This window comes from Agelaius phoeniceus, chromosome 17 (assembly GCF_051311805.1).
Source record: "Agelaius phoeniceus isolate bAgePho1 chromosome 17, bAgePho1.hap1, whole genome shotgun sequence".
Classification (NCBI taxonomy): domain Eukaryota; kingdom Metazoa; phylum Chordata; class Aves; order Passeriformes; family Icteridae; genus Agelaius; species Agelaius phoeniceus.
In genome coordinates, this window is record NC_135281.1 from 15286258 (window position 1) to 15309398 (window position 23141).

General features: G+C 45.4%; 1 protein-coding gene across 1 annotated transcript; it reads right to left on the minus strand.

The window, feature by feature from the left end:
* Positions 1-973: 973 nt before the first annotated feature.
* On the minus strand, positions 974-17291 carry PARD6B (par-6 family cell polarity regulator beta). Its single transcript, XM_054644586.2, has 3 exons — positions 17018-17291; positions 12245-12467; positions 974-5537 (listed from the first exon to the last, which is right to left on the minus strand). Exons 1-3 carry the CDS (start codon positions 17081-17083, stop codon positions 4708-4710), a joined length of 1119 nt encoding a protein of 372 aa, XP_054500561.2. The 5' UTR covers positions 17084-17291; the 3' UTR covers positions 974-4707.
* Positions 17292-23141: the final 5850 nt, after the last annotated feature.

Below are 23141 nucleotides of genomic sequence, written 5' to 3' on the forward strand. Positions count from 1 at the left end.
CCAGGCCCTCTGTCTGCAGGGATGCAGAGCCCTGAGCACACAGACAAACCAGGCCCTGTGTCTGCAGGGATGCAGAGCCCTGAGCACACAGACAAACCAGGCCCTCTGTCTGCAGGGATGCAGAGTCCTGAGCACACAGACAAACCAGGCCCTGTGTCTGCAGGGATGCAGAGCCCTGAGCACACGGACAAACCAGGCCCTGTGTCTGCAGGGATGCAGAGCCCTGAGCACACAGACAAACCAGGCCCTCTGTCTGCAGGGATGCAGAGCCCTGAGCACACAGACAAACCAGGCCCTCTGTCTGCAGGGATGCAGAGTCCTGAGCACACAGACAAACCAGGCCCTCTGTCTGCAGGGATGCAGAGCCCTGAGCACACAGACAAACCAGGCCCTGTGTCTGCAGGGATGCAGAGCCCTGAGCACACAGACAAACCAGGCCCTGTGTCTGCAGGGATGCAGAGCCCTGAGCACACAGACAAACCAGGCCCACAGACACGAAGGAGGTGCAGGCAGAACTCTGTGCTCAGCCCCAAAGCAGCAGGAACAAAAGCCACAGGCCAAGGGCTGAGCACAGCCCAGTCTCTCCTCCCTGGGTAAATGTTTACCAGGGCTGCCAAGGCAGGAGGAAACAGTTGTAAGTGAAATGGGTTTGAGTTCAAGCTGCCCCATGGACACTTCTAGAGATACTCACAGCAGCAGCAGCAGCTGACACAGGTGACAGCAGGAGGGACCTGAACCTGTGCCAGGAGCAAGCACAGCACAGAGAGCAGCAGCACCGAGGGACTGCCCAGGGGCACAGCTCTGCTCCAGGGGAGGCACAGGGACACATGGAGAACACTGGAAATATAATACAGGAAAACACTGCCTGCTCCCCTGGCCACCAGAGAAATAGTAACCCCAGCTGTTGTCACACTTGAGAAAAAGAATACATTCATCCTCATTTTATCTGACAAAGTAATTAAGAGAAAAACCATTTCATTTCTATATCCATTTATTATTTTGGTCTGTAAAAATATAAGACTAATATACAACTACATCTAGCTTGATTTTTGTAAAATCAATCTTCATTCGGTGAGATACCAATGTACATTATACAATAAAGTTGTAAGAAAAATACTGATATTTGACATTTTAAACAAGTTCATTCATGTAAAAATCACATTGCAAGTAAAATTTAATTAGAAAATACATAATATTCACAAAAATACACATGTTAAAGACAGCTTGTGAGAACATTGTCCTAAATTTAATTCAGGTGTGGAAAAAAACATATGATTCACAGTTAGGCTTGACTTCTCCAGTACCACAGCAGAACTTTAAAGTAAATGCATCTTAATTCTATTAAGAATTTGTTCTTCCTATTAAGGTGCACTTGGATCTCCCAACCACCAGGGAGGAATCACTTGTCCCCCTCTGTGCATGTACACAACATATAACACTAGTCAAAGGAATTTTAGTTTTTCATTCCATTCTGAAATAATTTGGGTATTTCATAAATTAATTTATAAAATCTGGATTGAAAATACAATTTACACACACAGGATACTTAATACACAGATTACATCAATAGCAGCGTAACATTGTCAATCATGCGCAGCATCCTCACTATCACTTCTGGAATTCTTTCTCCTTTTCTTAGCTATAGATAAAATCTATATAAAACAGTCAAGCCTGTAAGTATTGTCTTCCAGGGAGAAAACAGTATAGATGTTAAAAATTTAGGAGGTAGTGAATGAAAGGCTAACAATATCAGCATATTTTAAAAAACCCTATACTGAAGCCCAGTATCATTTATATATAAAATTAAATTTAGCCACTCATAATCAACCATTGATCATCCCAAAGTAGCAATTTAAAAATCTTTTGTAATTAACAGTGTATGTATTAGTAAGATATGGAAGAACTTTAGAAACTTTATGGTAACTGCAGCGTTAAGCAATTGCATGCTGTGCAGTCTGTCATTATAACTGTAAATACACATTCTTCAGTTTTATTCTTTTTCTATCAAGTCCCAAATGCTTAGTTTTACTACATGTCACCCAATTTCTGTGAAACAGAACATGATCTACGTCAAAAAGAACATGATCTCACATTGAGATTACTCAGTTTGCAGGACAGGTCCTAAGAGATGAAGTCTCATGCAGTTTAGGGTAGGACCTCGGTTAAATTTCTACAAGTCCTTAATACTGGCATCAATGTTATTCAGACCACCCACCCACGGGCCTGGCAGCACAGCAGCCTCAGGGCTGGCACCTGCCCAGGCTCCTGGCCAGACCCAGCCCTCCAGGCAACTCCATCCTTCCAGCTGTGATCTGAGCTTCAGAATCCTCACGGGCCGCACCAGCCCCAGAGGGGATTTGCATGGAATGAAAACGTTTCACCTGCACTAAGTGCACTACCAGTTCATTCTCTGTACCTCTGGACCTCTCTTCTCTTCCCATCCAAGTGCCTTTATTCCTTTGATTATTCACAATACATTCAAGTAAACCAAAGGCACAGAAGTGCAAACTAGCAGAATAATGAGTCTCACCCTCCACTGGTGATTTCATACAGGAAGGAAAGTCTTTTGACAAAGGAAAATAAAGATATTGTCAAAGTAAACAATCTTCCATAAAGAAAGGAAGTGTAGAGCAGCACTGAGAGAAAACATGCACAGGTAAAGTCTCCATGTTGCAGAATGAACATTCCTTTTTCTCATTTCACACTAAGGGGATGTAGTTACTTCATTTTCAATAATTATTAGCAAAACAAGTAAGACACACTTGAAAGATCTTGTTCTTGTAAAAGATTCCAGGGCTCTCCACACACACACACTAAGAAACCATAAATAAGTGTAACAAAAGAGCCCCTCACCTGTGTTTGCAGAGTATCACTGCCTGCTGTGCCTATTCTCCATAAACCCTAAGAGGGATGGATGCCTCTCTTGGCATCTTGGACTCCAATGGCATTGCAGGTTTGAGAAAACTGCTCATCAGATACTAACTTCCAATGTGCACTTTGTAACATCAAACAGCAGGGATTTGTTTCTGCAGCAGTGTTTGCACCATCACAAAAACCTGAAACAAACACAGGTTTAGGCTCCGACAGTCTGTGAGGACTTCTACAGATGCCCTACCATTAAACTTACAGTTGAGTTGGTCTCCTGTTAGTGAAGTTACCAGAGGTAGATTTTCCTCAAATAGACTGAGGGGAAAAAAAGAAAGGGGTCAGTCTCCCTTCCCAGTCATCACATCTTCCCAGAGGGTGGAACACACTGCCAAGCACCCGACTGCTGCTCTGGGGAGCACAGGACCAAGGACAGAACTGGCAGCACCCCACTCCTCCTGACAGAGGCCAAGGCAGCCCTGGGGAGATCCTTCTCCCCAGTCCTATTGGTCCAGCTCATTTCCTGCTACAAGTTCTGTTCCCAGAGGAGGGTCTGGTTGGAACCAAGGGCCGAAGGGGTAAAGTGGGAGATACAAAAGGGGGAAGGATAAAAACAATGGCAGAAGCCTCCCCTGCAGCTGTCCCAGCGAGTGCAGTGCTTACACACACACCTTTGCTCTTGCAGCATCAGGACTTGTCATCAGTGTTTGCACACAGAGCAACACTGTAATATCCACAACACCCAGCCAGGGGCACAGAACAACCTGCATTTACAGAGCAGTTCCTAGTAATGAATAACTTAATATCACATGGCTCAAACCAGGTGTAGAAAAGCCTCATTCTCATTTAAAACTCTTTTTAATCCAGGGATTTAACAAGACTGTTCTAACTTGTTCAGGTTTGAAGAAAGTCACTTATATACAATCCAGGCTCATTCCAATAAACCTTTGCTAGTAGAAATCATTACAGTTTCTACTAGGACTGCAAGTGTAACAGAGATTGCATTATGCTATTTCCATAGCATTAAGTTTACATTTGATTTGTTTGTAATTTACTGGGATCAATAACTAAATCAAATTATATCCTTAAATATTACAAACTAGAATGAGAACAGGTCTTTGATGCATTAGTGTTAAGACTTTCACATCTGAATTTCCAAATCAGAATCATTAAAAGCAAGCCTGGCCATTAAAACCAGTAATGGTGCCTGACTATCACGCCTGTGGTTGCACATTCACTCACAAAGGAACAGTGACCTCCAAACCCCACTGCCCACAGAGCCCTGCTGCCCCTGTGTCAGCCAGGGCCAGACCAGTCACCCATCCCTTCCCAGCCCACCTCTGGCCCAGAGCCCACGCACAGCTGTGCCAGCGGAGCAGCAGCAGAACAGCAGTGATGTGGCTGGGGCAGCTCCATCACACAAAGCAGCCCTTCAGAGGAAGGTGAAACCACAGCCTGGGAGATGGTCAGCCACACAGGTGAGCAAGGTTACTGCTATAGAACCAGTAGTATACGGCATAAAAAAATAATAAAAATCAAGTACCTTTAAAAGAAAGCTCACAGCCATCTCTTAGCTATCCTTCATTTTCAATTTAAATTTTCCTCATTCAATTTCAGCTATTTATCAATTATTGTCCAGCTTTGTGAATTATTTACATTGAAGTGCAGAATTAATGAAGTTAGTCAACTTATGTAATTTTGAATTTCTTGATTTTACTTTTTTCCTTCCTTTTAATCTAACTGCAGTGCTTGGTAGATGGAGAGGTATAAAGTGTGTTACATATTAAGCCCAATTAAAACATGTATGGCATCCTTACTTATACAAAGTACACCAATGCCATTTCATAGTGTTATTATAGTTCCATCTTCCTCTAAGGACTTACGGCCTGGCTCTGGGGCTTCATACTCCATGCTAATGCTGCCTGTTGAGTGATTCAAGCTCATCTCACTGGAAGGAAGGAATCCATTTTGTGTGGACTCGTGGAGGAGTTCAATTTGTGATAAGGATTCTATGCTTTCGCTGGCAGGCGCAGCTTTTGGGATGTGCTGCGGCTCGCCGCTGTCTTCAATAATAATGTCCTCCTCATCGCTCTCCTCCTCTCCTTGCAGCAGACTGCCCAGCACGTTTGGAGTGCTGCTGGGGAGGCTGGACTCGGTGGACTGGCCGGAGCTGCCCGAAGTCCGACTGTTCCTCACGACGTTGTTCCTCTGGTTGGCGGGTCTGACCGTGATGATCAGGTTGCGGCTGTTGGCAATCATCATGTCTGTAACTTGATCGAGGCTTTTTCCTGACACCTCAATGCCGTTCACCTCCAGCACCTCATCGTTGACAGCCAGCAGGCCCGTGCTCTGAGCCAGCCCCCCGGGGACCAGCCTGGATATGAAGATGCCCGGCACCTTCTCCAGCCCGTGCGGGGTGACCCTGACGCTGGAGCCGTCGCGGATGTAGAAGCCCAGCGGTTTGTCGGTGCCGTACTTGTAGAGCCGCACCCTGCGGTGGGTCTCGGGCAGAATATCCACGTCTATGATGGAGGATACGGGCCTGAAGTCCTGGGGCATGCTAATGACAATGTGGGGCTTCTTCTTGTGGTTGTCCGGACGCAGCACGTTGGATAGGACGTTCTTCTTCCTCGTCATGGTGTCCGTCCCGAAGGCACTGTAGTCTGCATCCTCTGTAAGACAGAGCACACGGGGATTAGAGCCCGCAGCAGCCAGGTCACACAGCTCATGTGTGTTAGCTCAGCAGAGGCCAACAGCTCCTCTACAAGGTGTTAGCCTTACTATCACAGAAGAATTCCTCTCTACTCGTGAAACAAAAGCTTCAATGTTATGAAACACAAAGTTTGGAATACTTTTGGTTTTCTACTACTGAAGGAAAGAGTGTGCGCAAAAGAAATTAAAAGCAGTCAGCAGCAGACACAAAGAGCTACAGCTGCCTGAGAAAGGGTAGAATGGAAAGAGTGAGTACATTCCTAGAAACATTTTAATTTTATTCAGAGTAATTCCACTTGCTAGTTTTCTCTCCTCAGGTTTCAGATCATTGGAAAAGAAAGAATGAAAAAGGGAAAGCAGCCAGCGTGCCTATTATTGCCTAGTTACTGGGAGGCAGCCAAGTGACCTGGATTCAAACTCCAGAAAGCTTATTCCATTCTGCACTCTTCCCTGCCCCCACGCCATGTAGGTAAAATGGCTGTGGAGCAGAAACAAAGAGACCTCGCACACAAATACTTCAAGCAAAACTGTTCATGCAGGCAATGCTGTAACTGCCACAACTTGATACAGGAATAGGCAAATGGCTTAGAGCTTAAAAAAATCCAAAACAAAACATATTAGTCCCACAGCTACTTGTAAGGGACAAGAAAACACGTTCTGCGGAAGCAATACTGATTTCTGAAATGCTTATTTACCAAAGGTCCCATTTTTCATTTTAATATCCAATAACTCACCAAAAACAATCAACCTAAATTCATTCAGATCTGAGCTTCCTCTGATTTACACTCATAAATTGAGCGTAATCACTCAGACTACACACATCTTTGTTCTGCAGGGGAAAAGCCCCAATAATCATGCAGAACTGGACTGCACTAACCCCAGGACCCAGAGAAGTTGGGATTTCTTTGTATTATCCCATTCAGATGCCATTGGTAGAGCCAAGAAAGTGGAAGAATGGTTATACATTCAATCTGAGGACTAGTCTGACTGTGGCAATGCTGCCCTGGTGGCATTTCAGGACAGCTGCCAGCTGCTGAGGAAATCAATGAGTGCATTTGCTTCTGAGGCTGAGATACACAGACATGAACCAGTTACATTTGGACTCCTCAGACGCTTCAAGCAAAACAGACCAGAGAAAGTGCTCCTAGAGCAAGAGGCTAACACTACTGCAGCATGTAACACCAACTCCTCCCTTCCCTTCCAGCCTTTAGGGCTGCTGAACACAAGAACAGTGCTTTGCCTGCTCTAGGAAGGCAGTCTTGGACCTGGTACTCTAAAAGATAAAGGACAAGAAGAAAGGAAACAAATTTAAATTAGCCCACAAAAAAACCCTCAAAGGGAATTATTGTCAACTCCTGGCTTGTGTGTACACAATAGTTCATCAACATGTTTTAGAAAAATGTGTCCTGATGATGGCCTCATTTACATCTCTTTTTTATTTCCTTTGTTTAAAAAAATAATTACACCATAAAGAAGGCAAAGCTCTTGCTTAGCTGTTTGCTAAACACAGAGCATCTTTTGCACTGATGTTTATAGATAAAGTTATTCAACAATTTAACTCACACAATCAGGAGTTATTTCCGAAGATACCTAATTCACACAGCCCTACTATAGCCTGAAGGCACTTCTGTAGCAATCTCAGTTACTTTGTAATTTAAGGTTTAATTAATATAACATTAGATCTTAACATCAAGCACAAAGGCTTTAGAAATAGCCTAAAATCTGATTGTTACGTGTCTAAGAGCGTTAGGTCAGCTGTGTTGAAGAGCTGGTGCATTAAAAAACCATTCAATCTCTCCATAAAGCCTTTTAACAGGTGAGCAGTGTCTGAAGTGAAACACATACAGAAATGCAAACTCAGCCTTTTCTCTGTAGAAGGCCCTTTGGAATGTCTGACTAAGATCAGCTGGTTAAACCCCTGTACTCCATTCAGTGCTGACAACATACTGACTTTTCAGACAACATGGAACAATTCTTTTCATGTTTGCTAAAAATTTATGATCAAAGGGAAAAGTGAGAGAAGTTTTGCCCTTATCTCCCCTGACAACCCATCCAACCAGTTTCCAGTTAGACATCTGGTGTTTCACTGAAAGAATTTTTGCAATTCAATGAGGTGCAATAACTTCTCTTTTTTTTTATTTAGAACTACAACTGTTTACAAAACAACCTGGAAAGGACAATTGTGCAATCCAACCCTAGACAGGTCTTGCTTTAAATACAAGGTCACACTTGCACTCACTCCTGCTGAAGTGCAGGCTGCTGATGCTGGCTCCAGGACACAGTTCCCAGCACACTGGTGCCACCCCAGCACTCGGCTCCTGCTGCTCTCAGTACAGCTGCTAGTTTAGAAAAAGGCACGAGAAAACAGGACAGCAGAGCTTTGTCAGGACTGACTCTGCCACGAGTGTTCTCCCGTGTCATTGCAACACGTAAAGGTGTTCAGTTGATGGGGTTTTCCCCTTAAATTCAAAGTGCACAAGGTCAGAGAATTAGACTGTGGTATTTTACCTATTCTGTCATATCAAATATGTAAAGCATTCCATGATCCCAGCTTGCCACAGTGGCTATAAGGCTTCTTCACCTTCATGGCAGGACACACACCCTGCAGGAAGTCTGGCGTGAGCGAGATACACAAACAAATTTATTACATCCAAGTAGATCTATCATGTCCTGTAAATGGTCAAAGACAGTTTGTGCTCTTTACCCAAGTTAGATTTCAAACTGCTCCCAACTTCCTTCACAGAAGCCACCTCCCAGGCTGCCTTCCACAACTATCAGCTGGGAACTCCTGTCCTAATCAATTCTTTCCAGTTAGCAGAGAAGCACAAAGATCAGCTGCAACAGGACTGGCTTTGAAAGAAATATTATGTAAATCTCTGTATGCTAATAACAGATTCCAAAGGACTTTTTAAACAAAATCTAAGAGTAGAAAAACATTTCTTGGAAAAGAAAGGAACTTTAAAAGTCTCTTTCAGAAGACAAATCAGAAGTCTTAAATTGAGCTGGTGGTTTTGTTTTTAGTAACTTTCTTAAGTTACAGGACACATGGCTGAAGTAAAAGCATCCCAAAACTGCAAGCCAGATGTCAAAACATTTAAGAAACTCTGACAAACCAGAGGGAAAGTTTTTTTTCATTATAACTGCTCTTAATAGTTAAATAATTCAGAACTAGCACAAATCTTAAGATAAACAGTTAAGGTTAGAGAATGCGTGAGGAAAAAAAATAGTGGAAGGTTGATAAACTCATCTCCCCAAATGTCACCAGAACAGCACACTCTGGGTAACCTCTCTTCCACTGCTGAACAAGTTTTCTAAAGCAATACTCTCAAGTACAAAGGCATCTTTGTTCTGGCACCTCACTAATCAGTTTAAAGCCCCGGCAAAAATATTTTGGCCTAAAGCCAAAGGACAAGGTGTTAACTACAGATAGTGTGAAGGAGAAGGTCCACACAGGGCAGGAAGGATTTCTCCCCCCAGCAGGCTCAAGCTCAAGGTGGCACCGATCTGTACAGACTTATGACATGAAATTGAAAACAAAAGCCCACAAATGCCAAATCTGGTTTCAATTTCATGTTATTGAAGACAGATTTTTGAAATATTTTCCTGACCCGTTTGCAAATCAATGTAGAGTTACCCATTAAAAATTCAATTTTCAAAGCCCCCAAGTAGTTAGTGTATTTGAACAGAGATGCAATTTAGCATTTTTTAAATATGACCCAACAAATCTCCTCCTATTTAGTCATGAAACATAACAAAATATGGTTTTAGGAAAGCAAGCTGTGTTTTTAGGAAGAGGCCTCAGAACAGCTAGGCTAGTCTACAAAGAGCTGTTTAAAAAGCCAACTGCTCTTACTTCTCAGCAAAGCAAAGCTCCTCAGTGACAAAGTGTCTCTCAAGAGGCACAAGTGGATTAACCAAAGAATCCACTTCTCTCTAAATACAGCCACATCCATGCAGAACTTGCAGGAGTTGGATATTGTAATTTAGAATCCTTGGAGGGACTGTTAAGGACATTATAATGAAATGTATCTTCTGTTATCTCTGCTGCTCTCGTATTTACAATGCAAAGCTCCCCACATCAAGCTGCCCTTCAGCCTATGCAGACTGTTCCCCTCCATTTTCTCTTCAGAAGGGTTTTTCTCACAGACAGAGTGACTCCCATACATCTGGATTTAATCACAATACATCAGTTTAACCTTTAAATACCAGATGTCAACAGTACCTGTTAATCTGTTAAACTGCAGAATGAAATTCCAGCGAGGAATGTTTTCTGCCAGCTGACAGCCAATCCTGACTTGGGCAACATCAAGCCCCAGTTTGGATTTTAGCACTGGAGCAGTTTATAAAGTATTTTAAAGGAATTTTGTGAAATACAGTTAGAGGACCCTAAGAGGAATAATTTGTGATTTCATTACAGGATCTCTAGGTTTTTTACCACATCACATCAACCAAGCCACATAAGTGTTCTGGACAAACAAAGCTTTCAGAATGAGAAGTCAAAATCAAACAGGAAAGAGAAGAGTTGTTACCCTGGCATAACACTTCCCAAATTCTGGAGTCCCATTATCACAACCATTGCTTATTAGTAGAAGCAAAACATCTTGCAGCTCCCATTTCAACCCCTCAAGGTGTTCCTTGGATGCAATATACTAAGAAGTTAATACTATTTACATTAGATTTCACTGCAGTCTGCTCATACCTCAAGTTGGCTTTGCACAAATTACTTGAAGTTTCTAAATAGTTAAGACAGTATGATAAAAATTTCATAGATTATAAAGAATCAAAACACTTTCTCTCTCTTTCCCCACAGTGGCTTTTTTTCAAAGATCTTAAATTCCCAACTACTGCTGCTGGAAATACAAAAGAAGTCAAAGTTCCATTACAAAACCCACAAAAACTTTTCAGCTGATTGAAGAGAATGCATGAAAGCCACAAGTAGCCTTGCAGGTGGAAAAGTAACTTGTGTCACTTAATATAGCTCCAAACCAGCCCAGATCCAAGCAGCCCCATCAATAGCAGGTATTTGCTAAGACATTTCTTTTCCATTCCAGAGGCAGAGCCAGTAAGTTTGCTGCAATCTGTGAATTAAGGACACTTAAATCACACTGCACAAAATATGAACCATCCCTAACTCCACCAATCCAGCCTTGGTTACAGGCAAACCATCACAAATTAAATACAGAATAAAGTTGTTTCTGTATTTTCCATCAAACAAACATCTCCTCTGCATGCAAAGATGTCAGTACAGGCAAAGCCCCAATTTCACCAATGGATGTGATCAGTGTGATCACAACTAATTCCCAGCAAAGTGCAGTGGGGACTGTGGTGCCAGCCTGGGCTCTTTATTCCCTGAAACTACAGAGGCAGAAGGCTCTCGTGCCCAAGGGAAGGCAGTGACACCTGGAACTTCCTGCACAGCTTTTCCTACTCATCAATTCTTGGTCTGATAAACTAAAATGGAATCATCATCTTCTACTTTTGTGCATTCTATCAACTCCTGGCAGCAGAGTAGTAACAAATAATCCACCTGGATCAAATCAAGGTAAAGGACTGTAGGAAACTAAAGGTGCATGATAAACACAGCACTAGGAACAGGCAACGTTGGACCTGCCACAGTAGGAACAATCTAAAAACCATATGGTGTTAAAATATAAACTCAATAATCCCAGTCTGACAAAGGGGCTTATCCCTTCCTGTCATATGGCTACTGTAGGGGATTAGATGGAATCCCAGGCCTTGTCTCTCTCCAGGTTCTGCTAAAGCAAATGCTTCATGCCTTTGGCACTTCAGCACTGAGAGCACAGGCCTTAGAGCACACTCTATACTATCAACACAAACAAAACAAACATTTTGCCAGCACTCAGCAGCTGCCAAGCAGCCACACTGGTTATGAATATTGGGTTTGTGTCAGGCTCTTGTGGAGTTGTTCACTTTCTGGAGTGGGAGTTGACAAAAGGTTCTGATGCCCAAGCATTTTCTAAGGAAAAGATGCCTGTCTTCACAACAACCTGGAACAACAAGAAAAATACAAACTTCCAATTGGATTTTTTTCCCTTAATGAACAAAAGCAGACAGTAGGAACACATAACCAGAGCAGACACAGTACTTTTACAGGCAAACCATCAAAGCAAGCAGCCCTCACTCCTGAGGGTTGTCAACTGATATAAGCTTGGGAACTGAAAACTTCAAGATGTTTTATTAGGAAAGTGTGATAAGAGTAGCATATTACAAAGTTAGTCTTGAATTTATATTTTAATATTGCATTTAATACTTCATGTAATAACATTTTTAATATTACCTTCCATCCTGTAATGGTCTATCTTCTTGTCTTATCAAGACTGGAATTTTCAGTGAAAAGTATCCAACATACAGAGCAGAAAAACTTAGAGGTTAAAAGTTTATTTTCATCTGCTTACATAAAACCAGAAAGAAGCATTTGCTAGAGATTTAACTTGACTTTAACTCAACTAAATATAAGCAAAATATCACAAAGTATAAATAGGTTGCCTGAGGAAGCTCTTGCAAGAGAGACAAGTTGTGAATACCTTTCATGACTCATAATTATTACGGAATTTGACATGAAGAAATAGGACTGAAGGGTTTTTTCCTCCATACATCACACTGCAACTGGATGAACAGATGATTCACATTCCTCAAGTGCTCTTACCTTTTCTCTGAATGAAAATCCTGAGGAGAGGATTGGCTGTAGAGACTGCTTTGTGATAATTGTCATCATTGTTGATAGGCAGCAGGTCTCCGTGAATGTCCGTGTACCCCACCAGAACATCAACGTTTGGGATCTTGTGCACGTGCTGCAGTAATCCATAGAACTCCTCAAACTTTCCAGGCTTCGATCTCTCCAGAGAAAATCGTCGAAATTCTGCCCCAAACTACAACAAAATACATCTTACATCATTAATATGGAAGCAACGATTATTTAATGTTAAACCAGAAATGTTATGGAATTAAAAGTGCACTAAAACCTACAACAAACAATTTTGACATGGTATACAACAGTCAGTGAAAACAGTTGTTTTTTCCCCGAAGTTAACACTAGTTTTGCACCTGGTGAAATGTGTACCTTTGAGCGTGCCAGGGCTGTTCCACTGCTCCATTTAACTGAGGGAGCACTGAGTGATGAACCGGGGCAGGGATGGCTGCAGCTTCCCACGGGCTCATGGAGCAGCCACGCTGGGCAAGGGACAGGCCGGGGGCAGCACTGCTGTGGCACTGAAAGCAGGGCTGTGATTGACAGCCTGTGCTGTGTGCCCACCTGGAATTGGGTTCTGACAACTGCCCGGGCCCTTGAGAACAGCGTGCAGAGATCCTTACACAACCCTGGGTCACCCAGCAAGGCTGAGCAGCCTTCACAGCCCCGGCTGCTTGGGCAGGAAGTGAAAACGGCCCTTGGCTGTGAGGACCACAAAGATGAAGAGCTGCTGCTTGCAGCACAACCCGCGTGCAGCACAGCTCCGGGGAGCTGATCTCAGCTCCGAGACGACAGAGGCGACAGCCACTGCCTTTAAGAGCATTCAGAAGATTCCTGCGCATGACCAAGGCTCAAATCTTGATTGCAACAGTCTTTTAAATCAGGGTTCTATCCAGGGTATAGAACCTGGATTTTCCAAATCTGGTAAGGTTCAGAAAATATGGAAAAAAAAAATTAGTCACTGCCACTACTTTAAGGGGTAGCATTTGCTTGTAGTCAACATAATCATTCAACAAAAAACCCAGCTCACAAATCCACTCAAGCTCAGTCTCCTACATCATCTCTAAAGCAAACACTTATTAAAACACGTTGCTTACTAAGGCAATAATACAGTGGGGGCAGGCAGAGACTCAACTGGGTGCCAATAAAAGGATGAGCATTTGATGTAGACTAGACAAATTGTGATTTTTACCACACATAGCTAGTAAAATGTTGGTGCTCTGCCTAATAAAGGCAGGACCCAAAGCAAACAGAATATTGGATAAAAATTACTCTAAATCCTCCGTATCAGGCACATACACAACATACCAGAGACGTCAAAAGGAATCCAGAGATAGCAGCAGCCAGGTTACAAAAACCAGAACAGACTGTATACGAATTTAAAGGATAATAAGCTAATAATTCAAAAACACTCAGTTGGCTGCTTTTGTGTGTGTGAATTCTATTGCTAACCTACAGTGAAAATAAAGATTTTAAATACTTTCTTTAACAAGTTTAGTTTTAAGCAGAGCAGAAGCGCACCGGAACAAAATGCTCTGAGTGCACGTTTGAGCCTCAGTGTCACATACTTGGGTGTATTTTACACACAGGAGATGTGGAGGTGCACTTCACCTCACACTATTGCAATCCTTTGGAGAATAAAAGCCTTGGAGCTCTCACATACAAACAAAGCACTGAAAATCAGCAGACAAGGACCTCGTTGTTAGCACGTTAACACCACCTAACTCAAAACAAGCTCCACCTTCAACACCCCACCTTCCTCCAAAAGCTTCAAATAAAGGAATTATCTGGGAACATTCCTGCTCTAAAAAACCTGCAATTACCCTACCACTGACTAATGAGGCAGAAGGGATGATTCGTACCTGCTTACAAACAAAAGCCCAGCCCACGGGAGGAACTCCCGGCGCGTCAGAGGCAGCACAGCTCAGTCGTGACATCAGCGCAGGACCTGGTCCTGCCCCAGCTCCTGCCCCAGCTGTGAGCCCCGCAGGAGCTGCCCATGCACGGCACACATCGAAACTGTTTGGCTTTCAAGGATTACACAGCTTAAACACAGTTCAGTAATAAAGTTTTAAAAAGCCAACAACCGCACCCTCAGGTTGGAATAAATGTTGAATCTTACCACAGCAAGCAAAGGTCCAGATTTTCAAACGTGTGGTTTTTATTTTTTTCCATGTTATTTTATATACATTTGGTGCAAATACCAAAATACTCCTAACCCACTCGTATTTCCTAACCCAGTTTGCTCAATACTATTAGAAAGCAGATAAAAGACAAGTCCAACAGTGCAATTCCATTCTTTGAACCGCTGAGATGTCTGCAGACACTTCCATCCCATGAAACAGGCCTGCACTTGATGTCCTAGAGCAGTAACTTAAGCAGAGAAGGCTCCCTGCCACCTGAGCTCTGTACAAGCCCTCCTGCCTCTGTGCCTCCCCTCTGTAACTCCCCCGGGAGAGGCAGGGGAGCCATGGAGCACAGCACGAAGGCACCCGGGATGCTCACTTAACACTCATTTATGGGTCACCCTTTTTAGTCCTCTGAAACACAGCGCAGAGATGCTCGATGCAAGTCTCCATCACTGACAGAACATGAGCTGCGGTCATCTTCTCTGGCTTACCAGTTTTTCAGATTGTACTCAGAAAAAAATGTTATTCCAAGTCATGAAAACGGGGGGAAACCTGAATTTTAATATATAGAGAACTAGAAACTTGGGGTTTCCATACCATCACTAGGAACTGTAGTCTGGGGTATAAAGCTTTATTTTCCATGGCAAGAAAATGGGCTGACTGGAATTCAAGTACTACAGGAATCGCCAGGGCAAGCTCAGAGCAGTTACCCAAACTGAATAAACTAAACTAACAAAAGGATTGTGCTCATGTAACTGCAAGCACAGTTGGGCCCAGCCTTGTCAGCTGAGGCACAGTTATTGATTTGGAATATCTAAATAAAGAGCTGTGCATCATGGAGCAGCCTTCAAAGCCCAGGCCACTCCACAGGAATGGCTCCCTCCACCTCCCACACAGGCGTTTCTTCTTTCTCTCCAGAATTGCTCATTTTCATAGAAGGAAGATGACTCCTCTGCGATATTAAATTGAGGTGCTGTTAAATAATGCATTAGTAACAAGTAGTTCTAGGAATGCCTTGAATCCTGCTCCATAATATGCACTTGAGGGACAATCCCTATTCATTAGGGCTACATTTCTCTGTACAAACACCAGGAACACATCCCAGGGCTGATCCCCTAGATAGATTTTAAATCAAGGAAAACACACAGCGGGGAAACAGTAGGGCTGAGGAAACAAGTGATTTGGGTTTGTAAGCACATCATACTGATCATTCTCAACATTATAAGAGCATAAATGAAAGACTTCCCCATCACAGTACTAACTTAACTGCTACGTGAAATAACAGCTACCTGATACTCCTGTGCTTGCTGGTTTAGGCCACAGGGAAATTGAACACTTTAAAGAAATCATCCTCATTCAGGCTGTAGAGACCAACCTCACACTGTCCAGAAGTTCCAACTCTAAATGATACATTATCCTGAAACATCCACACAGCTCGAGCCCTGACTGCTTCACCTGCACTGCTGCTCCAACACCTCACTAGCAGGAAGGGAGGGGACAGAGCACAGGCTGCTCCCCACTTCAAAAACAACCCAAGAAAGCCATGTGGCCACCAGTGGAAAGAAAACACATTCCCACGTGGATGCACTTACAATCTGCCTAGGCAATGAAAAAGACACTTTAACTCAACATTTCTTTAACCAATAGAGACACTCCACCTCATACGGTACATCCAGCAGTTTTACAACTGGAAATTATTACAAATATAAAGCAGAAAAAAAAATCTAATTTCTCTCAAAATATCTAAATTTTATCAGAAAAACTTTGTCTAAGCATCAAAAAAAAATTTAAAAAGGAGTGGATATACACATGGGAGAATTTACAGAGCTGGGCAAAGCTGTGAGCACCTGACACAGGTGATCTCTGCGGGAACACACAAGTACACACTCCTGCAACACTGCCAGGGTAAAAGTCTCTCGGGGCCTCTAAGAGAAGGCAAACTCCACTTTTGGATAAGCTAGCCAGGGCTCACCTCTACCTCTACTGTGAGCCTACGCTGTACCGCACAAAAAGCTACAGAAAGACATAATCATTAGGGAAAAAAGGTAACTACAGAAACAGTCACTAACAAACGCACTCATCGCAATTCGGACAAATAGAGGATCCTGACGCTTGCAAATTATCACAGAACTGTTAGGGTTGGAAGGATCCTCTGGAGATCATGTACTCCACTGCCCAAGCATGTCTATAAACACCTCCTTGGCCCAGTGATCCCACGCTTTCCGTACATATTTGTCTGTACGTCTTTCAGTCCGTCCAGAGACTCAGGGGCCAACTCCACTTACCTGTTTTCTTTTAAACCCCTCAAAACCATTTATATTTTTTCCCCGCAGACAGCGCACCCAGCACGCGACCCCACCACCTCCGCCGGGGGCAGCGGGGCCAGGTGGGGAGGGAGCGCGGGGCCCGAGCCCGGTGGCCTGCGGAGCGCTCAGGCCCGGCGGCCGTGCCCCGGCGGCCCCTCGGGCAGGTGAGTCAGCAGCTGACGCCGTCCCTGTCCCCGTCCTGTCCCCGCAGCGACACCGCGGCCCGACGGCCCCGCAGGGGCGGCCCGCTCCTTCCCCCGCGCCCGCGGCCCTCAGGCTGCGGCGGCGGCTCCCACCTTGCTCTTCACCTCCATGGTGCCCAGGCCGCGGCTGCCCGCGGCCCCGCGCTGAGCCCGGTTCATGCCTCGCGCGGTCGCTGCGTCCGCTGCTCTGGCTCCTGTGTCCGCCGGAGCGCTGCGGGACGGGCAGCGGCGCGGCCCAGCCAAGAGCCCCGGCACCCGCGGCCGCTCCGCCGCCTCCGCCCTCAGCGCGGCCGAGGCCGGGGCGGGGCCGCGCGGCTCCGGCACCTGCCGGGCACCGGGGCGGGGCCCTCGCGCGCCTGCGCCGCCTCCGCGGGGCCGCGCACGGGCGGGGCCGCGCACCTGCGGCCGCAGCGCAAGATGGAGGCGGCGGCGCGGGAGCGATGCGGGAGCGGTGCGGACTCTGTGCTCCTGTACCCGCTGCAGGTGCAGGCCCTGCCTCCGCAGCCGTTGTCCTGCACGGGGCTGGAGCGCGGATCGGCTCCCGCTGCCTCCGCGGGCACCTCCCGCGCCGGGGAGCCGCCATCCCGCGGCTCCGCATCCTCCCGCGGCCCTCAAGAGCCTCCATGCCGCGCTCCGGGTCGTCCACAGCCCTGAGGAGCCAGCCCTAACCCTCACCCCACAGCCCTGAGGAGCCAGCCCTAACCCTCACCCCACTGCTCTGAGGAGCCAGCCCTAACCCTCACCCCACAGGCCTGAGGAGCCAGCCCTAACCCTCACCCCACAGCCCTGAGGAGCCAGCCCTAACCCTAACCCCACAGGCCTGAGGAGCCAGCCCTAGCCCTCACCCCACAGGCCTGAGGAGCCAGCCCTAACCCTCACCCCACAGCCCTGAGGAGCCAGCCCTAACCCTCATCCCACAGCCCTGAGGAGCCAGCCCTAACCCTCACCCCCCAGCCCTGAGGAGCCAGCCCTAACCCTAACCTAACCCTCACCCCACAGCCCTGAGGAGCCAGCCCTAGCCCTCACCCCACAGCCCTGAGGAGCCAGCCCTCACCCTCACCCCACAGCCCTGAGGAGCCAGCCCTAACCCTCACCCCACAGCCCTGAGGAGCCAGCCCTAACCCTAACCCCACAGGCCTGAGGAACCAGCCCTAACCCTCACCCCACAGGCCTGAGGAGCCAGCCCTAGCCCTCACCCCACAGCCCTGAGGAGCCGCCATCCCCAGCCCTGCGCCCCTCACGGCCCCGCAGCCCCCGGGTCAGGCTGCCCTGGAGGCTCAGACCCCTCAGCCATCGAGCTTGGGCATGGCTGAGCCAGCTCCGGACAAGGATCCCTTCAGCCACAGCAGTTCTGTGATTCGGGGATCTCGGGGTCCCACGGGTGTAACACACAAACCACACCAGCGTTAGTTGATGTTTGCACATTACATAAATAAATCTTGGTCAGGCCAAAAGTTTGAAGTCTTCCTTTCAGGATGTGGTTCTGTGTCCACCTGTAAAGGTGCTCATGGAGCTCGTTTTCATTTTAGTTGCAAATAAGATTGTGGGATCCGGTAACGTCAGAGATAACCTTCCTTGTTGTATTAATTCTGAGACAGATCAATTTAGTCTAAAGGCCAGTTAAGCTACCCTGACAAAAGTACAATCCCCAGAGATTGTAAACTGTCTGAAAGAAAAAGACTTGTCACGTGTATGGACAAGAAGAAAGGATGTACATTAATCTCATTATGTCAACAGACCTTTGAATTACAGGTCTCTCCATTATCCATAAATCTGGTAGAGGAGAACGCAGTGTGAGGTTTCATGGTGTAGATCTGTGTGGGGAGATGTGGATCTGCATGGCGGTGATGGGAGCTCAAACAATGCCTTGCACCTGAGGCACGCCACGGGTGTCTAGTCAGTTCTCAAGTCTCACTTGGTAATCGGTAATTAAATAAAAAGCATCCAGTGCTGAATCACTTCTAAGTCGGTGCTGATTTTTGTGCAGTTGATCTTCCTCCCATCACGCCAAAGGCAAAGGAATTGCAGCTCTCACTCGAGCCAAGACAAGCTGTAATTAGCACAGAGGATATTGTTAATAGTTAAGTATAGTTTGCTGCCAGACGGTGTCTAGGCTGATTCAAGTCTTCTCGTCCTTTATCCAGCATGTTTTGGTTTTACACTGCAGAAGGATGCATGGAGAATTCAGCCTGTAAATTCAGATAGAATCTGTGATCCTGGTGCAGTAGTAGGCAGATTACAGCTATGAGAGCAAGACCAGGATAAAACCTCTTATTCTGTCACTTTGTAATTATAACATTGCAAAGAGTTTGGACTGCTTTCCATATCTGTCTTCTACAGCTCTGTTTAATGAGCTGAGCACGGAGAGGAGTGCAAGAGACAAGGGAACAGTGATTTCTCTGGGGCTTTAAAGTTGTTGGGTTGGCTCTTTTCTCCTGGAGAAAGGGAGGGAAAACCTCCTGAAGCTGATTTCTGCTCGGAGACGCTGTGCAGTTAATTTTACTGCTATAGATTTATGAGGTATCGCCTAAGATAATTTGTTTTCTATTGTGCATTCCTAGCATGGCTGGAGTGCCAGGCAGTGGGTGTGGGAGCGAGCCTGAGGAGTCAGGGCAAATTCATTTCAAGTCACTGGAACCAACCTAATAAAATGTATTAATCACTGGCTGTCTTTCATCACAAGGAGCTGACGTATGAGGAAGGAATGTGATAAACAATTTGATCTCAGATAAAGGTGGGGAGGGAGGCAGGCTCTTTGTGCCTGCTGTAAGGTGAGCTTATAGAGCTATTTTAGTCACAAGTTCTGTACAAGCTGTGATTCAGACCTGATCCAGCTATTCATGGCACGTTCCGTTTCTGTGAAGTTGAAAGACAGGTTGGGTTTCCTGATCTCTGAGCTGCTGGGGGAGCTTTTTTGGGAGGCCTTTTTTTTTTTTCCTTGTTTGTTTTGGTGTAGAAATTCCATCACTTAGGTCCACCGTGCAGTATAGCGAGATTGTGCTGTGATGTTGCTTTCCTATCCTAGATTTCCCACATTTCAAGTGGAATTAAGGCTGTTCCATACAGCCCTGCTGGGAGTTCACAGAGTACTTCCAAGAATAAAGCACAGAAAATTTCTGTCAGCATAGGTTGACTGTTATTGATGATCCACCTAATCTTTTATTGCATAGTTCAGGGCTTATGCTGACTTCATATTTAACATAAAGTAGTCTTTATTTACACTGCCAGTGCCAGCTCAGAGGAGTGATTGTTAGATGTACTAGATTGTAATCTGATCTTGTCTTGGAGTTGATGAGAGACTGGAGAGTTTTTTTGATGGGAAGAGAAAACTAAAAGGGAAAAAGAGAAGCTTTATTTTTAAAATGATAATAAGGTCCTGCTTTCTTTAAAAAATAAATTCTGTACTTACTTTGATACCTTCTGCAGTTTTGATACGTTAATCTTGTGTCCCAGTTACATTTTCCTACAAAGAAGCATTTTCAACAGCAGTGTGTACACTTGGATACTCCATTTTCAGAATATTAGGGACCAGCGTGACCTCAAATTGCTTTTGCCCTGCCCTTGGTGAGCGAGGGACGCAGACAAACCAGTGCTGCCATGAAGGCATCTGATGTTCACAAATGCAGAAATATCGCAGAGCACTGCTCCCAGGTGCCCATGAATCCAGGGAAATACATTGAGTCCCTTTCTGCTGATGGGGCTGATCCTGAGGCAGGAGCTGTGAGTTCACAAATGCTGCCTCAGAGAGGAAGAGCCTGAGAAGGGGAGCTTGTTACAATGGATCTCCATGGAACACGCTCCATACCAACAGCTCCACACAAACACAGGAGCAGGGCTCAGCGAGTAAACCCCAGGGCATGGCAACACAGCTAATTTATAATAGCAGGAGTATTTAAATAGCACTAGTGTAATGAAAATTTTATTGCTTACCCCAAAATTGTGACGGCTATAGGATTTTAATTTTGGGGTGGGTTTTTAGTTCATTTGTTTGTTTGAGTTTTTAAAATGTTATTTTCTTGAGGGGGAAACAGTAGTTGGGTTAGTAACTAGTTTTTGTGTTCTGTTTCTGCCTTTGCTTTCTTCTTTCCTGTCAGGAAAACTAGCAGCATTTTTTTCGTCCCCACTCCTCCTCCAGGAACCTTCAGTTGTTACTTTGATGCAATATTTACTTACCTGTGACAAAATGAATTTATTGTTTTTAAAGCTCATACATGAGATCTTTTCCAATAAAATATTTATTGGGGTGGGGGGTTTTCTTTCGTTTTGTATTTTATTTTGTCTGCCTTTATGGGAAAGGTTGTCTCCATACCATGCTGCCTGTGAAAGAAACATTTGTTTCAGGTGTGTTATAAATCCAGTTACAAACAAGATCCAGCAATAAACTCATGAAGTTTTCTGAAAATACTTTCCTAGCAAGTCATAATCCGATACTGATACATTAATTTAAATTCTCTGAGGTTTCTAACTAAAATAATGAAAAGCATTTAAAGCTTTTTCTTCCCCTTCATCTAGTAATCCATTTGTGTCCAATGACTCTGAATTCCTTTGGAATTCCCCCTTGTTTAAACAGGGCAGTTTGAGCCCAGCTGACTCCTCACACTTGCACTGCTGTGGGGTTTAATGATTTAACTCTCCTGCCCCAGCAGCTCAGAGAGGCCACGCTGGTGCTGAGCTGTCCAGCTCAGCGGGTGACACTTCAGGGGTTCTTCACACAAAAGAATTTGTGAACATTTCCTGCTTGGTTTTGCACTACTCACTGAGTATTCCCTATTCCCGGGCCAGAATTTGGGGGGGGTGGGGGGAAGGCAAATCAAAGGAATAATTGTTGCAAAATTTACTTTAAATCTTGTTTGGTACAGATTGGGATTTAAATTTTGTCATATTCTTAGATAAAAAGCTCTGCTTAATAAGCCTTTTGGAATAAAGCCTTTGCTGTTGTGCTTATCTGGAAAACATATTATGGCTATTTGTGAAGAGAGCTCTGCCCTCTGCTAGTGACTGTCACCCAGTAAATGTGACAGAAGTGACACCTTTAAGTGCCAGCACTGAATAAAGAGCACTTGCACCTTTTGCCACAAAGGAACATTTCTACATGAACAGTGGTTGATAGACCTCAAAATTACAGTGAAGGAGCCTCTGTGGACTCCCCAGTTTAATCTTTTACAAGCACCAGCTCCTGTTCTAGTGCCTGGCACCGCAGCTGGAGTGGCCCGTGCTGTGAGGTGTCCCCTGTCCCCCAGGTGTGCTGGGTGAGCACAGGGTGTTATTTTGGCCTCCCTTTGGGAGTTTGGACTGCTCCCGTGCCTCACTGAGGCAATGAATGCATTGTGCCAGTGATTCCTGCATATACAATGATAGCAAAAATAATGGTAGCTCTTAGAAAGTAGTGAACCATTGCTTGTTGAGGTTGCATTATTATCGGATGGCACAGGAGTCAGGCAGGAGCGCTCACCCAGGAGCGCCGCAGTGCTTGAGAAGGCCATCGGACACTTGGGAGGGGAATGGCTGCGGCCTGGCCGTGTCCATGGCGCGGGGTCGCCGCTGTCGCGATTGTCGCCGCTGCCGCCACCGCGCGCCCCCGCAGGTGCAGCGGGAGCCGCCGCCGCCAGAGGGCGCCGTGCCCGCGCTGTCCCGGTCACCCGGGGCTGCTGCGACCGGAGCGACGGCCGTTAATGACACCATTAATGACACCATTAATGACACCATTAATGACACCGCTAATTACACCGCTAATTAATTACAGCAGCGGCCTTGGTGCACCAGACTGCCCAGGACATGAACCGCCCCCACAGCCTTACCTGTATTTGTAATGGCTGTGTCACATTGCTGTCACCGTGCTTTAAAATGTCACTCACGAAATCACTGAATGGCTCGGGCTGCAAGAGACCTTAACGCTCATCCCATTCCACCCCCTGCCACGGACAACTTCTGCTCTCTGAGGCTGCTCCAAGCCCCATCCCAGCTGGCCTGGGACACTTCCAGGGATGCAGCACTTCCAGGGATGGGACAACGTTCCCAGGGATGGTGCACACCCGTTTGAGTTCTTTGATTTGTCAGAGACTTCTTGTCGTAATCATAAAATGAAGTTATCAACACTTCAGAAAAATACAAAACAATTATAAGGAACAATTTTTTTGGGAAATATGAAACTTTTATTGTAATCAGATGATCAGATTAATTTAGGCTTTTTTGTCTCAGTGTTTTATGTGTCCATACA

Coding starts and splice junctions, on each gene's coding strand:
- PARD6B (XM_054644586.2), bottom strand. CDS start 17,083: ATGAACCGGGCTCAGCGCGGGGCCGCGGGCAGCCGCGGCCTGGGCACC. Junction 12,468..17,017: donor CCATGGAGGTGAAGAGCAAG/GTGGGAGCCGCC, acceptor ATTTTGTTGTAG/TTTGGGGCAGAATTTCGACG. Junction 5,538..12,244: donor GATTTTCATTCAGAGAAAAG/GTAAGAGCACTT, acceptor TCTGTCTTACAG/AGGATGCAGACTACAGTGCC.